Source organism: Chinchilla lanigera, unplaced genomic scaffold, assembly GCF_000276665.1.
Source record: "Chinchilla lanigera isolate Chin_1 unplaced genomic scaffold, ChiLan1.0 scaffold00152, whole genome shotgun sequence".
In the NCBI taxonomy this organism is placed as follows: domain Eukaryota; kingdom Metazoa; phylum Chordata; class Mammalia; order Rodentia; family Chinchillidae; genus Chinchilla; species Chinchilla lanigera.
The window spans coordinates 482,640-498,749 of record NW_004955553.1 but is presented as its reverse complement, the minus strand read 5'-3'; the positions used below and the strand labels follow the sequence as shown (position 1 = coordinate 498,749).

The 16,110-nt window shown below is 51.4% G+C and overlaps 1 protein-coding gene across 1 annotated transcript in view; it reads left to right on the top strand.

The window, feature by feature from the left end:
- Positions 1-16,110, top strand: part of Sdk2 (sidekick cell adhesion molecule 2) — a gene marked incomplete in the record, with an annotated part of 261,617 nt that overhangs the window by 116,057 nt on the left and 129,450 nt on the right. Inside the window, 1 exon segment of the mRNA XM_013508659.1 lies at positions 5,966-6,125. Within this exon segment, the coding sequence (XP_013364113.1) occupies positions 5,966-6,125 (160 nt within the window).

Here is a 16,110-nt window from a genome sequence, read left to right as displayed (position 1 = left end):
GGCTGGCAGAGGCCTCCTCCCCAGCTCCCTCCTCCCACTGGCCGGCATTCCCAGCAGAAGTGGCTCCATGGGAGGTGCAGTTCCCAGGGCTGGCTGGGCAGTCCAGTCCCCTAGAGGGCGAGATGGCAGCACCCTGGCCACTCTGGAGAAAGATGACATTATTTTGCCGGGGGCTGGAGGAAGGGGAAAAGTCTGAGCGGAGATTAGCTTCTGTATGGGACTATTTAACCCACAGCCTAGAGTCTCAGGATGACAATGGCAGCATTTAGTGGGCATATCAAAGGAAAATGGCAGTCGGTGGGCCTCCTGCCCTGTTGCAGGAAATGAGAAGGAAGCCCTGGGCTAAGACCTCTTGCTCGCTTCAGGAGGCGACTCTGCCTTCAAGGGGCTCAAGCTATGGTGGTCAGGGATTCCCCCCACAAGCCAAGTGACAACCCTAAATTATACACAAGAGGACCTGTCCTCTCCCCTACCCCCTGCAGAGCTACCTGACGACTGCCTACCCTGCACACACAGGGACCTGAATACACATGAGTACGTGTCTGATTGTCAACAAGTAATTCATGCCTGCAGACTGTGATAGAAAAGCGACGCAAAGGTATAGAGGAAAGTTTCCCTCCAACCCGAGTATGTGACTACCCTGTTCTCCCAGGAATATCTGTCCCTAGAAAAAGCCTGGATGTGTACCTGCAAATGGATTTCACACCAGGGGAGAAAAAGGCTTCTACCCAAGTGGGAGCCGATTTTGCACCCTGCATTTGTCGCTTAAGAGTAGTTCTCAAAGATTTTTCTGCGGCCATCTGCTCTGGCAAACTCTATTGTTGGAGGTACATTTGTTTCCTTTACCAGTGCCCTCTTGACAGACACTCAAGGTAGTCTCCGAACTTCTGCTGTCACATTCATCCGGCTCTGAAATGCTGCCATTCCATACATGCATCTGTGGAGGGGGGCTGCCTTGAGGAGCTGGGGAACCAGGTGGTGGGTGCATTTTGGGCTTTGATGGAATTGCCAGATTGCCCTCTGTTGATGACATACCAAGCTGCCATCCCAGAGGCTGTGTGCCAGCGTGCCTGTCTCTGCAGGCAGCCAGCCTCAGTATCACACTTCTACATCTTGGCTGAATGAGAGGCAAAAAAAATGTAATCTTACCGAGCTTCCCTTATCATGAGCCTGAGCATCTCTGCATGCATTCCACAGGCATCTGTGATTCTCTTCTCTGAACTGTTTATATCCTTTGCCCATTTTTCTATTGGTTTGTTAATCTTTTCCTTATTGATCTGTGGAAACATTTTTATGTCAGGAAAATTAACTCTTTGCCTATGATAAGAGTTGCAAATATCTTCCCCCCAGTTTGTCATTTGTCACTTCTTTTTGCTTGTGAGTTTTCTTCTACCCGTGTAGAATTTTCTCATCGTTGAAGGCATCAATCTGTCTCCCAACCATCTGTAGCTCATGTAGTACTTAGAAAGTACTTGGTGGATATTCTACCCTGCCAGGATTGTGTATTTTTACATTTCTGTGATTTTTTTCTAGTTCTTTTAGAATTTCATTTTCATGTTTAAAACACTGATCTCTCTAGCATTTATTTTGAGGTAAAGTGTGAGGAAGAGATTCAACTTTATTTTTTATTCCCAAATGGCTCCCTGGCTGTTCCAAAACCATTTGTTGAATAATTGATCTTTTCCCCACTGACATGAAATTCCATTTTCATAATGTATTAAAATCCCCATATCTAGTTAAGCCCGTCTTTAACCTCCTAGATAGTCCCATAGTTGGTCTATTCATAAAGACCACATTGTTTTAATTATTGGAGCTTTATAATATATTTCCATATCAGGTGCTAGCCTCCCACCATGACCATTCTTGGTTATTCTTTTGTATTTTTTATGTAACTTTTTAATCACTTTGTCTAGATAAAAAAAGTCTGTGTTTTGTTGTTTTTTGTTTTTTTTTTTTTTGGTTTTTTTGGTTTTTTTCAAAATAAGGTGACATTTAAAAGAATGCTATCTTTCTATATTGAGTTTCTACCCACACTTCTCCCCTTCTCACTGGGAGAGTAAAGGTAGCTATATTAGTCAGCTTTCTGTTTTGAGGGAACATACTTGACACAGAGTTTAAGGCTCATGGTTCTGAGGCTTCAGTCTATGGTTAGCTGGCTCCAAGGCAGAAACAGCCTGGCAAAAGAGCCTGGTAGAATAAAGCTGCTTACCTCATAGTGACCAAAAAGGAGAGAGACAAAGGAAAGAGCCAGAAAGAGAGTAAAGAAGGGGCTGGGGACAATAATGTACCCTTCCAGGTTATGCCCCAGTGAGCTACCTCCTCCTACCAGGCCCTGCTTCTGACAGCACATTTAGCTATGAAGTCACCAATGGATTAAGCCACTAATGAGGTTAGTGCCCCTGTGCTTTATTCACCTTCCAATAGCCCCATCTGTAAAATCATGAGCCTCATGGGAACATTTTTGCTCTAAGCCATAACAGTGGCTGACAGGGCTGGTGTGCACAGTTGCACAAATACATACTGCACCATCCTAGTACAAAGACTGGGCAGAGGGGCCAGCTCCAGCTAACATGATATAATCTCTTCAGAGCAATCTGCCCATCTGCATTTATGAACAATAGTAATAGTAGCTACCCCTTCTTTAGCATGCACCAGGCTCTGCTCTAAGAACTTTATTAATTTGTGCGATCTTCTTGCAGAGATATTCTGCCTTACAGCTAAGGAAACTGGGGTGCAGAGGTTAAGTAACTTTCCCAAGGTCCATGATTTGTACCATCCTGTACATTTGCAACACTGATATGCACAAATACGGATGTGCACAGGTGCATGCAATGACAGTCACAGATACACATGTGGACACGTAGACAACAGCAAACGCACACACACACACTGTTATTCCTACTGTCATCCTTTTCCCTTCCCACATCACGCAGCCAATCCCCCTATGTAATTATGTAATCCCTGTATCCAGAGGGCAGAGGGCACTGCAGAAAGGGGTGATATCCTCTCAGGGGACTGGGAAAGGAGCCTCAGTATCTTTTGTGCAGCCTTGGGGTGGTGAGGAGAGGGGACAGATGGGGAGCACCCAGCAAGGGGCCTGGTACCAATCAGGCCTCCCTCCCTTCTCCTTCCCTCTTCTCCAGCAGCTGCAGGAATCAGCCCATCCAAGTACCAGTCATTCTTCCAGACTGCCCAGCTCTCAGGTCAGGGGAAGAACGAACCAGCAAATGCAGACCTGGGAGCAAACTGCTCGTGAGCAGGTTCACAGAGGCAAGGGTCTCCAGGCACAGAGCGTATGTGTGTGTGAGTGTGTGTGAGTGTGTGTGTGCATGTGTGTATAACACACGCGCACACACACACTCCTGACAGTTGTGGCTCTGAGTCAGCCTTACATGGAAGGAAGGGATTTAATCACTCGGGGGCTGGGAATGTTATTGTTTTAAAACAAACGAGGGATGACAGCCGCGAACAGAGGGTTTTTAAGAACGCGATTCAAAGGGCTCTTGAAAGCTGCTGGAGAATATGAATGCGCCTTTGAAGTGAGAATGTGCCCATTTGTTACGCTGAGAGCAGAGCTGGCTGCCTTGAGGGCAGCGAGGCAGTCACTTTCCTTGGCAAAGGGGTGCCTGCAGCCTCAGGAGCCAGGCCACAGAGGCTCCAGGACCTAGACGCACAGGGCCAGCGGAGGGTGGTCACCCCTCTGAATCTACACTCTAACCGAGGTCCTCCCAACTGTTTTTAAGGCCAGTCTGCTCACGAGACAGTTGTTAAGGGCAGTGGAGAGATGACTGTGAGCAGGCAATAAAAAATGTGCCACTCAGCGGACATCAGTCAGGCAAGGGGGCCTTTGGGCGGCTCGCCTTCTCTGAGCCACCCTCAGGCTTGGGGCTGGTAATAAGTGTGGGAGTTCAAGAAAGAGACCCCCCCAAAATGCTGCAAGTTATGCATTCATATGATTAAGCCTTGGGGTCCAAGGTTTGGGGTACTGTGGGTCAGGGCCAGTGGCCTGGGCCCCAAAAGCCCACTGGGACATTTTTTGTAAATCCGTGCTTGAGCTCAGATGAGACCTGGAAACAAAGACTGAATGTGATCGTGGATGCCCCCTGCTTGTTAGAGCCAAGGATGAGAGGCAGGCAGGGTGCAGGGCTCCTGAGCTCAGCCTAGAGACAGGAGAGCCCCACTTCCTCCACCCCAAGTCGCCCTGATGCCACATGCCCCTTCCTCCTCTTCCTCCCTTCTTAAGCCAAAAGAAGAATGTCAGGTGGGTTTCTGCCCTCTAGGCTCACGAGGAATGGCATCCACCAGCAGGGAAGGTGAGGGAGGGTGATGTACCCCTCCCGGACATGGACCCCCACATGCTAGTCTCTGAGACAAAATGACTATTTGCAGAACACCCATGCCAAGGCAGGCCCAGGACCAGCATTTCAGCCCTTAATCTCATTTGGTCCGTACTGCAGCTATTTCTCCTCCATGCCCGCTGATGGAGATTGGGACTCAATAGAAGAAATGCTTCACCACCACCACCACCATACACACACACACACACACACACACACACACACACACATGCATGCACCTGGGAAGTAGTGGACTGAACAGACGGGGTAGTAGATGCTGGGACCCCCCCACCAGCCAGTGGCCTGGAGGTCAGGAACCTAGGGCCTGCAGCTTTCCTTGTGGATCTGAGAATGGGGATCTGCAGAGGGCACATGGACGTGATCTGGGAAGCCTGGACCAGATCCCATCTGCCACTTAGCCGCTATGTGGCAGGTCTTCTGTACACAGTGGGTGACCACTGGATGAGTTGTTGAGCGGTGCTTTCCGAACCGCACTTCCCCAAGCCATCAAATGCAAGGTGCAGGGCACACAAACTATCTGTGGCTTCCTCCCTGGTCCTTGTTATTCTCCCCTCCCTATCCCAGTTCATCTGAGTGAGGGGCCAGTCGAGTGCTTAGAGCTTTTCTCCTATCTCCAGCTGCGTGACATTGAGCAAGATTCTGACCTCCACCCACCAGGGCTTCTCTGCACCCTCTCTAAAATATGAATTATCATCCCTGAGTCAGGGGTTGCCACAGGGATTAAATGGGCAGATGTTAGAGCCCCTAGATCAACCAGGACTGGCCAGTGCCATGGACATCATTGCCAGATACTGGCTCCTGTCCCCAGCCTGGCCCCACCTGGGGAAGGCAGTGTCTCAGGGTAGAGCTTAGAGCTCTCTTTCTTCCTCTACTTCCTCAGTATTCTTTTATCTCTCTCCTCTACTTTTACTTTGGCCTGCTCTCCTCCCAGCCGGAGGGGACAGAAAGCTCCTCTTCCATCCAAAGCTGTTGGTCAAAGTGGTCCCTTGACCAGAGTGTGTTGCCCATGTCGAGGGGCCGTGGGGCTTATGATCTGTGGGCCTGAGTCAATTTAGAGGGTTCAAAAGACTCTGCAGAGAGGTGCAGCAGCCACTCGGCCCCACGCCCACAGCCCGAGCAGCAGCACTTCCCCTCCCCAGGCAGCTGTCCCGGTGTAAATGGGGAGGTTGAGGCAGGCTTGCTAAGGCCTTAGACGGCAGGAGCAAGCAACCTGGTGACGGAAAGACCCACTGAGCAGACCCTGCCCCTGATGCCTCTGAGGATTTCCCTAGCCTTGGGAAGCAGGATAGGGACTGCTGTCGCTTGCAGCTCTGTGAACCCACTGCTTTGTTCTCTGGGTGACATTTAAGGGGTGGCAGCGGAGGCGGCCAGCCTGGTGTGTATGTGGTAGAGGGAGGCAGAGTTCTGGGTGGCAGGTGAGGAGGACTCTGCTGAAGACCAAGCCCTGGAGTCACACTGACCCAAGTTTAAGTCCTCTCCCCCTCCCCCTCGAGGCCTAGGGCAGGTTACCTGGCTGCAGCTGCTCCCTCTGTCGTGGGTGCTAAATGAGCTAATGCAAGTAGCTGAGTGGGTGCTAACCGATGGCACTGTGTCCTTGTTTCCTGCAGATGATGTGTCCCCATATTTCAAGACGGAGCCCGTGCGGACGCAGGTGCACCTGGAAGGGAACCGCCTGGTGCTCACGTGCATGGCGGAAGGCAGCTGGCCGCTGGAGTTCAAGTGGCTCCACAACAACCGGGAGCTGACCAAGTTCTCCCTGGAGTACAGGCAAGTTGCATCGCCTCCCTGTCCTGATGGGAAACATCCAGGTGTGGGCCTGGCCACAGGCTCCCCGTCCGGTGTTCTTGGGCAGCAGAAGTGACACCGCTTACGCTGCTGACCCCAGCAGAGGATGGCTATCTGGTGGGCTGGGGATTCCCCATACAATGGTGGATGGGGGCTCACTGCCGGCAGCTATGGCTATGGCCAGAGCCCCTTTCTCATTTGTTCCTGAGAAGAGCCCTGCTATCCCAGGGGGCCCTGTGAGAGGGGCCTGGGTACCATGGGGCGGGTAGGGCACTCAGCGGCCTGGGGTTAGTAGGGGAGGAGACATCTTCTCTTGGGGGGACCATTCAGGAGGGGCATGGAGATTGTCTGGGTACCCAGACCTTATCACTCTATTTGTACCGGCTCCTGAGCCCTGGGCTTGACTGGTCCTTCCCTCCCCAGGGCATAGCCAATGGGGAGAAAGATGGGGAGTGGGAGCAGGGTTTTAGCAAGGGCAGGTTTGCCTCTAGCAATGTGAGCCAAGCAGCTATTCCCCAGCCCTGCCCAGCCACCAGCTTCCTCCTGGCCCTGTGCTCCCTCCCTCCTACTCTTATCCTCCCATCTCTGCCTTTTTTATTGGCTCCCAACCCTGTGGCTGGTGATTAATCCCCAGGCCTGATGTGCATAATCGGTTTTGTTGAGGAAACAAGATTGTCTTGCCCTGGGGATGTTGATACAAATCTGCCTCCGGGGACAGGAATGCAAATGAGAGGAAGGGCTTAATTGCTTGAAGACCTGTCCTTCCCAGACAACCATCCTTTCTTTTAGGAAGCAGGGAGGCCCGATGTTGGGGTAAACTGAGCCCCTAGGTCCTTTCTGCCCTAACCCTGGGCTGGGTCTACTGGTGTAGTGTGGCCTCATTGGCCAAGGAGGAGCAGGAGAGGCCAGGGCAGGATTTAGCATCTTCCCCTCTTGCATGGGGATAGCTAGACCAGGAAACAAGAGGTCCTCCATATTGGTTGTCCTGGGCCTTAATCTCCCAAGAGGAAGCCAAAGAGGGGGCTCCTAAAGTTGCCCATAGGAGAGCCTTAAGGGTCCAGAGCTGCTCCTGACCACTGCCTAGCATCCCTAGGGCCCTGACAGACTCTGAAGAGCCCCTGCATCCTTTTGGGTGGGGAACGTGATTGAATGGGATATCAAGACCTGGAAGATGGCCTAACATGAGGATAGGTGGGACCAGAGCCTTCTAGCCTGCCCTCGACTTCTGGGAAGAACCTGGAGCAGGATCTAGGAGGAGAAGAACCTGTTCCATATCTGATTCAGAGCTGATCATTTGGTGCCCTGCACTGCCAGGACACAAGGGTGGGTACCACACGGAAGCAGAGTATAGTTCAGCTCAAGGATCAGTCTTGCTTACCAGTAGAAGAAGCCACATTTGAAAACAGTCAGTTTTTGTCCCTAGAGGAAGTGGTCAGGATTCAACTGTTCATAATGGTAGCAATAATAATAATCATGGTCAGTGAAAATAATTCGTAAGGTCAGCACTATGATGCAGGCTCTGCGCTTAGGACACTGAATCTTACCAGCCATCCTGTGAGTAGGCACGGGCATTTTCCCCATTTTACAAATGAGCACATGAAACTTTGAGAAGTTCAAGAATTCACCCAGGTCCTACTGCTGAGCTGACTGCAGAGCTGGATTTCCCTTCCATCCACCACCCTGCCTCTCACGGAGGAAGGATTGCTGCAATCACTTCCTTAATGTGTATCCTGAGCAATCTTTCTGCTAACCGTGCTCTGCAAATTCTAGAAAACAAAGCAGTGGGGAGAATGCAAATATTCCATTTTATAGCTGTGTTGGGTGGAAGTCATTGGGGGAAATAAATGAGCCTCCACTCGGGAAGCTCCTCCTTTGCCTCCTCGCCAAAGGAGTGTTTGCTGCAATGGTGTGGCGGCAATCACACGCCTGAATGCGGGCTGGTCATTATGTTCCTCTAATCAAAAACTTGCTGTGCCCACAAGGCAGGGCTGAACCCCTCAGTGTGACCTCAGGACTCTTTGTTCGTGCTCCTGAAGGCATCTTCTTACCTCCCGCCACTCCCATATGGGGTAGCACATGCCCAACAAGCAGGCTGTGGTGGTTTCCAACTGGCCCCTTTCAGAGCTTCCTCTCCTGCAGTGCTCAGCCCAAATGCCTTCTTCAGTAAGCCTGTCCTGCCTGATTGCTCCCCTTCCCTTCCCTTCCCTTCCCTTCCCTTCCCTTCCCTTCCCTTCCCTTCCCTTCTTTTCCCTTCCCCTCTTCTCTCTCTCCCTCTTCCTCTCTCATCTGTCTCTCCACATTGCTCCCTCTCCTCTGTCCTTTGGGATTGTCCATAAGACATCCCATTACATCTCACCTTCTAATCACTGTAAATGAACCGTAAGGCTGAGGTCAGAGCCTCCCGAACCTTAGTGGCTCCAGAGACCTCAAGCCTTAGACTCTAGAACTTGACACTGCCAGGTCTTCTTCCCTCCAGGCTGCTCAACTGTACCTGCCTCTAGGTGCAGACTCTATTCTCCTGCAGTGAATGACCCTGAGAAGTTCAAGAGTCACAGACTGTAGCTGCTGACTTCAGACTAGAAGGAAATTCCCCGGAAGTTTCACTTAGAAAGTCCCAGGGAAGGATCCTGATTGGCTCAGCTCTGGTCATCTCGGACCAATCAGTGGGCAGCAGCTTGTCCTACCAGTACTGACCTGGCAAGCACCACGTGTCTACTCCAGGGCACAGGCATTGCCCACACTACAGCACATGGTAGGGAAGGAGGGAGGTTGTTGGCAGAAGAAAGGGAAAAGTGGTGGGCAGATAGAGGCCTCCTCTACTACACCATTCCCGTCCCCAAGAAGGGCCTCGCCCACAGCAGGCGCTTTTTTTTCCTTCTTTCCGTTGTTCCTCCCTCATTCCCTCTCTCTCTCTCTCTCTGTCTTTCTTCCTTGCTTTCCATTTTGAAAATTGTCAAGTTTTAGAAAAATAGTACATCTACACAGACGCATTCACTATTTTTGCTGACCTCTTTAAGAATTTGTTGTAGCCACTGTGTCTCCTCACTTCTAACTAGTGTTTTCTCAGGACAGGGCATTCTCCCCCAGAACCATTGCACAGTTCTTACATGCATTGGTCCAGTACTGCTACCTAACACACAGCCCACGTGCAGACTTCTCCATTTGTCCCACTGTCCACTTGTTTGACCTAATCAATGTCCTTTATGGACATGTTGCTGTTATTTGATACAGGATCTAATCAAGGACCACGCACTACTTTTAGATGTCAGGAATCTTTACAGTCCTTTACAACCCTTCTCCCGATGTGAATTTGTCCATCTGTACCCTCGTTTTTGGTAATAATATGACATGAGTGTGTGCACTTCCTGCGTCATACCAAAAAGCACGTGACGTCAGCTTGCCCCAGTGAAGATGTTAGGTTTGATCACCTGGTTGAGGTGACGCTTACCAGATGTCTCCATTGTCAGCATCTTAAGTTTGGGTCTCTCCCCCCCCCCCACTTCTCTCTCTCCTCCTCCTCCTCCTCTTCCTCTTCCTCCTTCTCTTCTTCCCTCTTTCCCTCTCTCCCCCTCTTTGCTTGTGAATATCAAGCCCAGAGAATGTGCATTGACCTACATCTCCAGCCCTTTTTATTATGACTTATTTTTTTATTTTGAGAAAGGGTCTCACTAAGTTACTCAGACTTGGCTGGAACTTGGCATCCTTCTGCTTTAGCCTCTCAGAGTACAGTCCTGGGATTGCAGGCCCGCTCCCCAGTGGATCTCCTTGCCTTTGTCGTTTCCGAGTGACGAGTGATGTGTGGCTTGAATATGCTCCTCCCCGGGAATTTCCATCCAGTGATGTAGCCTGTGGGTGAATCTTAGCTGAATCAGTTTTTTTCATGGCGTTTATGTTACCGAGATTTTCTTTCACTTCTCTTATTTATCAAGGTTTTATAAAAAGCTTTATCTTCTCACTCCCTGTGAAATAATTTAGTATCAGTGTGAACTCATGGGTTTATTTTTACCCAAATACATAGATATATATGTAAATATATATTCAAATATATGTATTTTTACTCAATGTGTTTTAATTAATCCATGTCATTTCATTTCAGTGCTCTTAATAACCCAGATTCAGCCAGTGGAACCTCTTAAAGCTGAATTACAGATCTTTTCAATGTATACTCATTAGATTTTGAGCACTTTCTTGGTTTTGGCTGAACAAAATGTTCCAGGCTCACCTTTTAATAAATGCACATGGAAATTGGATTATGTAGGAGGCTGGCCAGCTTGACACCTCATGGCTCTCTGGCTACTCCTTGATGCTGAGGGCTTCCTAGACTTTTATAAACCCCAGGCTTTGAGTAAGATGATGGTGTCCAATTTTCAGGCAAAGAAATGGCTAAATTTACTCAGCAAGTTGGAGAAAATAAGATTAGAAGTGCTGCCATAAATTTAACTGTGTTTCCCATCCTGAGTCCCAAGGAGGAAGTTCACACTCGAGGCCAGTCTCTGAGAGTCTTTATTCCTGGCAGGATTTGTAGTCACATGGATGTGGTATGTGGGCATGCTCGTATGTGTGTGTGTGTGTGTGTGTGAGAGAGAGAGAGAGAGAGACAGAGACAGAGACAGAGAGGCAACCCTGCGTATCTAAGTACAGTCCAGCATTGCTTAACATTGGAGAATTCATCACTGAGCAATTTTGTCATCATGGAAACATCAGAGTGCACTTACACAAACTTAGGCAGTGTAGGTGAATCAAATGACCTGGTCTTTTAATGCCATCAGGAGCCACGCTGAACAAAGCTGTCTGAGGCTGCTGCCAGCGTTAACAGTGTACACTCTTTTACAGTGAATTTTTGTATTGGTAGAAGAAATAACTCTAAAATTGTGGTAAAAGTATAGTATAGTAAATACACCACTCACACAGTCATTTACTATCAGGTGTCATATGGTGTGCATCATTGTATGTGCTATAGTTTTGTACAACTGGTAGTGCAGTGGGTGTGATTACACCAGCACTGAGCTACAATGTTATCTTGGCCATGGTGCTACTCTGTGGTGAGAATTTTTTTAGCTCCATTTTAATTTTATGGAACCACTGTCGTCTATGTGGATGGAAATGTTGTCATGGGGCACATGACCACAATGTGACAGTGGCAAGCATGGGGGTCCACATCCATCGATGGTGGCAGAGACTTGGAGTTAGGCTGCCTGAGTTCCTTCCCTCCTCCACTAGCCCTGTGGCCTGGGCAGCAGTCACCTGGACTCTAGTCTCTTCTTGGAACAGGGCACAGTAATGCTGGGGGCTGTGCAGGATTTCATCAACTAAATGGCTCCTATAGAGATTGTGCAACTGTCGGTCTTGATCAAGTCATTGGACAATTTGACTGCAAACCCAGCTGAACTCATGGTGCAGATGAGTCTGTCTCCTCCATGGGGTCACCTGGGGCTCTGTCTGCCTGTTCCAACCTCCTGCTACGGCCCCCAGCCCTTCTTAACGAACTCTTCTTCAGACCTGGATGTGGTCGCACACACCTGTTATCCCAGCATTCAGAAGGCTGAGGCAGCAGGATCTCAAGTTCTAGCCCAGCCTGAGCAACTTAGTGACTCGGTGAGACCCTGTATCAAAGTAAAAAGTAAAAAAAAAAAAAAGTGGGAGGTTGGGTATCCAGCTCAATGTGAAAGCCCTGCATTCAACTGCCAGTGCCACAAAAAACAAACAAAAACTCCACTTTGGCAAGTGCTATGAGACCTTGTTAGTGATGAATCTTTATCCATTTTAAACCCAGCCTTATATTCCCAGTTTGCAAAACAAAATGGCTATGCAATTTGAGAAGTAGCCTTGGGGACAGAGTGAAATCTGACTGTAAAAAAATGAGATCCTTTCCTTCACATGAATGGGACACTGTCTAGAAAGGCCTTCCCAAAGTCCTTGGCCCCATGGCACCCCCTCACCTGTAATAAACGCCCAGGGGATACTGTGTGCTGTGTCTGGATGGATAGGCTCTCACACATCTGTGAGAGTGTGGGAGTGGATTTCTTCACAGCCTCATATGCACTTTCCACTGTTCTGAGAGTGTGTATCTGCTGCACGCCAGGGGTCAGGTGAGTCTCTGACCATGTGGGATGGGAGCCCCACTGGGACGCTTCTGGAGCCGCTTCATCAGTTAGTGTCCCCACACCCCCCGTTCTCAGCTTCCCTCCCCTCTAGGAGCCACCTGCTAGGCCGAGTCAGTCCAGCATCAGTTTACATGCATTGCACCTGCAAGGGCCGTGGGTGGTGTTGTCACCCTTGTCCTTGTGGCCATGTCCTGCCAAAGTCATCAATCAGGTACATTGCCCCACCTGGGGGAGGCCTCCTCCAATAGTTATCTTCACACTTAAACAGGAAAAAGGGTGAGATGAGTGAGGCATGCACACGCGCGCGCACACACACACACACACACCTAGAGAAACATGTAGTCAGGTTTGTATGCAAAGTAGGACCGATGCTTCCCGAGGCACACTTGGTGCCAGATACTTTACATACCTTATCTCACAGTGGCTCAGGGCAACTGTTATCACCCTCATTTGCAGAGCAAGGAGCCTGGCACTCAGGGAAGCCTGGGGTCACCCAGAGAGCAGGGGGGCAGCACATCCGAGAGGTCCGCGGGGTCCCAGTATGTTGTCTTTTCTGCACCTTGGACAGGCTTCTCTGTCCTCACCCTGTCACTGGGTGTCCCCTCTGCCCCAGCGCCCCTTCTGAGGGGCTGACCAAGGCTGCCTGGTGGATGGAAGGGAAGCTGGGTGAACCAGCCCCATGCCTGGCCAGCATCGCTGAAGGCAGAACTCACAGGCACAGCCACATGTGAGGACAGCCCATGTGCGCAACAGCCCCAGAGGGGACCCAGACAAAGGCAGGCGACGCACGCAGGGCTTCTGGCAGGCTTTGAAGGAAAGGCTGAAGCGAGGCTCTGCAGACCAACAGCTGTGTCTCTTATTTCTCTGACCCTCTCTGGCCTTCCTTTCAAAGTGAGGGCCAGCCACAGAGGCAGACACCTGAGACCGGCAGGCCTGCAGAAGGTGCTGGAGCCCATGGCAGGTTGGTGGCAGGAACCGGCCACGTTCTCATTGGCAGCAGTTCTGGGCCATTGGTGCAATTACTATACAGTGAAGGATTATAGTTCATACAGGTTCAGCAACTTGCCCAACGTCACACAACAGTACAAGCAGAGCCAGACATCACTGGGGTTTTTGGACTCCAGGCCTGCATTCCTCTCAGCTCTGTGCTGCTTGGGGATGCTTGTCCTTTGCTAGAGCACTTATAGGTCGAGCCTTTTGGGAACTGACTCAGCTAGCCTCCTAAATCGGTGCAGAAGAAATATTCACAGCTGGCACACAGACTTTTCCTCTACCTGGCCCTGTTTCTTCACTCATTCACAAACTCCCAGAACACAGGGACTAATGACTTTCCTCGTGCCAGGGCCAGACAGCCACTTTCACTTAGGGTCCCGTTCACATCACAGAGCCTGCAGTGGGGCCTCCTGATGAGGGAGGCGAGGGAAACTCTGTTTCTTGGCCAAGGGCTGAAGCCACAGAGCAGAGACAAGCAGCTCGAGGTGCCTCCCTGCCTGGCGCAGGGCTGGCCACAGGGGTGGTTAGTATCCAGGGCGGTGCAGGAGGCAGATGGGCACAGATGACTCCTGTGAGCACCTGGGCTGAGGGAGCTGGGGTGGTTGCTGGCAGAGGCAGCCCTGGGCCCAAGTGGGGAGGAGCCCACAGGCATGGACAGGTGGAGTGAGAGAGAGGCTGTCCTGGTGGAAGGTGCTGGTAGCACTCTGTCCTCGCCACACAGGTCTGTGGCTGTCATGTGACCGGATATGGTATAACCAGGACAGCAAGATCTCCCCTCACACAGGTGGCCGCAAAGTTAAAAGATGACACTGGTGCTGATGGGTGCTGGTCTTGACGGGTGCTATCAGGGAACCCACACGCCAAGAAGATTCCACTGAGGCTGCCCCAGGCCCAGGGAATCAGCCAGAGCTGGAGGAGGCAGGAGGAGGGATGCTGGGGACACACTGGGGCCAGAGGAGCTAGAAGACCAGTGTGCGGGGAGGTGGGGAGAGGTGAGATATCAGAGCCTAGATCAGGGCCAGGACCAAGGAACTTGGTTTTCCTCCAGAAGCTCTGTGGAGGCCTTGATTTGTCCTTCCCAGGGAGAGGAGGAGGTCGGATGCATGTGCAGCATTTTCTGTGGCAGCGGGTAGGAGGTAGGGAGCAGTCGGGAGCTGGGCTGGCCTGGCCCAGCAGGGGAGTGGTGGCTGGGCCATCCTGGTGACAGTGGAGGTGGAGCCATGATGGGCTCAGCAGGCTTTGTGGTCACTGGCTGGGGTTTGGGGGCGGGGGGGAAGGAGGCAGTGGTGAGGCTGTGGTGAAGGAGACCCTGGGAGGAACCTGTGGAAGGTTCTGGGCTCAGTCCTGGGCATGGTGAGCATCAGGGGGAGACGTCAGCAGGTGGCAGAGGAGAACACTAAACTGAAGATTCTAGTTTAGGAACCATGGCACTTGGCACAGGGGGAGGGCAGGGGGCGAGAGTGGAGATGGCACCAGGGGCAAGGGCTGGCAGGTTCCAGAGGGTGACAGATGAAGCAGTGAGAGCCAGCCCTGCAGAGCACAGGCACTGGGCCGAGAGGAACGGGGAAGTGGGAGATTGACGCCCATGGAAGAGAGGGGCTTCGCAAGGACCAAGTGACCAGCGGTCTCAGCTGCTGCTGGACACAAACACTGAGCTGGGTTTAGGGCCATGGAAGCTGAGAGACCTTAGAGGGGGCTGAGTTGAGGAGCCCTGAGCACACACAGGTGGCATCCAGGAGCTCACGGAGGAAGCGCTGGCACTTAGTGCTGGCCCCAGATGGCCGCAGGAGACACCGCGCAGGAAGGGTGCTTCTGGCTGCATCTCTAGGTGCTGCTTCGTCTTCCGGGGATTTGAGTCAAGAGAGCCGGAGACCCTGTCCTGCCCTCTTCCGGGATTAGTCCGGGATTCCTTTACGAAAGGGCTGGGCCAATACTTCTTGACCATCTCTGCCTTGCTTTGCACGCAAGCCCACCGCGGGCTCTGTGATGTGAAGGTGTCCTTACACACCTTTGCTACCTGGTGTGTCTTCCACAGTTTGAGAGGCGTCTGTCCTGTCTGTCCTGTCCCTGACTCACTCCCTGTGTGGCTTTGAGCTGCCACAGCTGCCTGGCCTGTGAGATGGGAACACCAAAAGTAACAGCTGCCTCCCAGGCTGGTCATGAATGTCTTGCAAGATCAAGTGCATAGAGTGGTGTCTGGTCCCTAGTCACTCTCCAAGTGGAAAAGGCCCTCTCAGCGCCGCCAAGAACACGAACATGAGCATGACACTGCCCCCCTGACCGCCCGGCTCCTCCTAGGGGAGAGGCTTTTCCACTTCCCTCCCAGCCACAGCCTCCTCTTCCTCCGCAGAGCCTCCTTCCATCTGCCTGCTGCCAGGCTCTGAGGAGATTTAGCCCACTTCTGCTGAGAGCTTGGACATCTTGTCTGAAAATTGAAGGCTGACAGAGAGAAGGCTGAAGTGCAGGAATTAGTTATGATGGACATAAATTGAATTTTAATAGAGATGTACGTGGCACAGAGCCAGTGTACTCAGGCAGAGGGAAGGTAGTAATTAAAAGTTAACGAGTTTAGAAATGTTGTGATCCACTGGGAGGGGTGGGGGGGGAGCCCCCAACCCAACGCACTGTCCTTCCCTTGACCCAAGGCTGGCTCCTCCACTCCTGGAGACCCAGGGAGTCAGAAACATTGCAGAGTCCCCCTCTGGACCTACGGGGCCCAACTTCTACAGCAAGGGTGACAGTGCAGTTTGAAGAACATGTCAGTCTGCAGCCCTGTACTGCCTATGAGGACAGCAACAGCTGGGACAGGGTTTCCCAAGCACTGTGGAGCTTGAGTAGGAAATCTCACGGCCATAAGGGACCACCTGTGC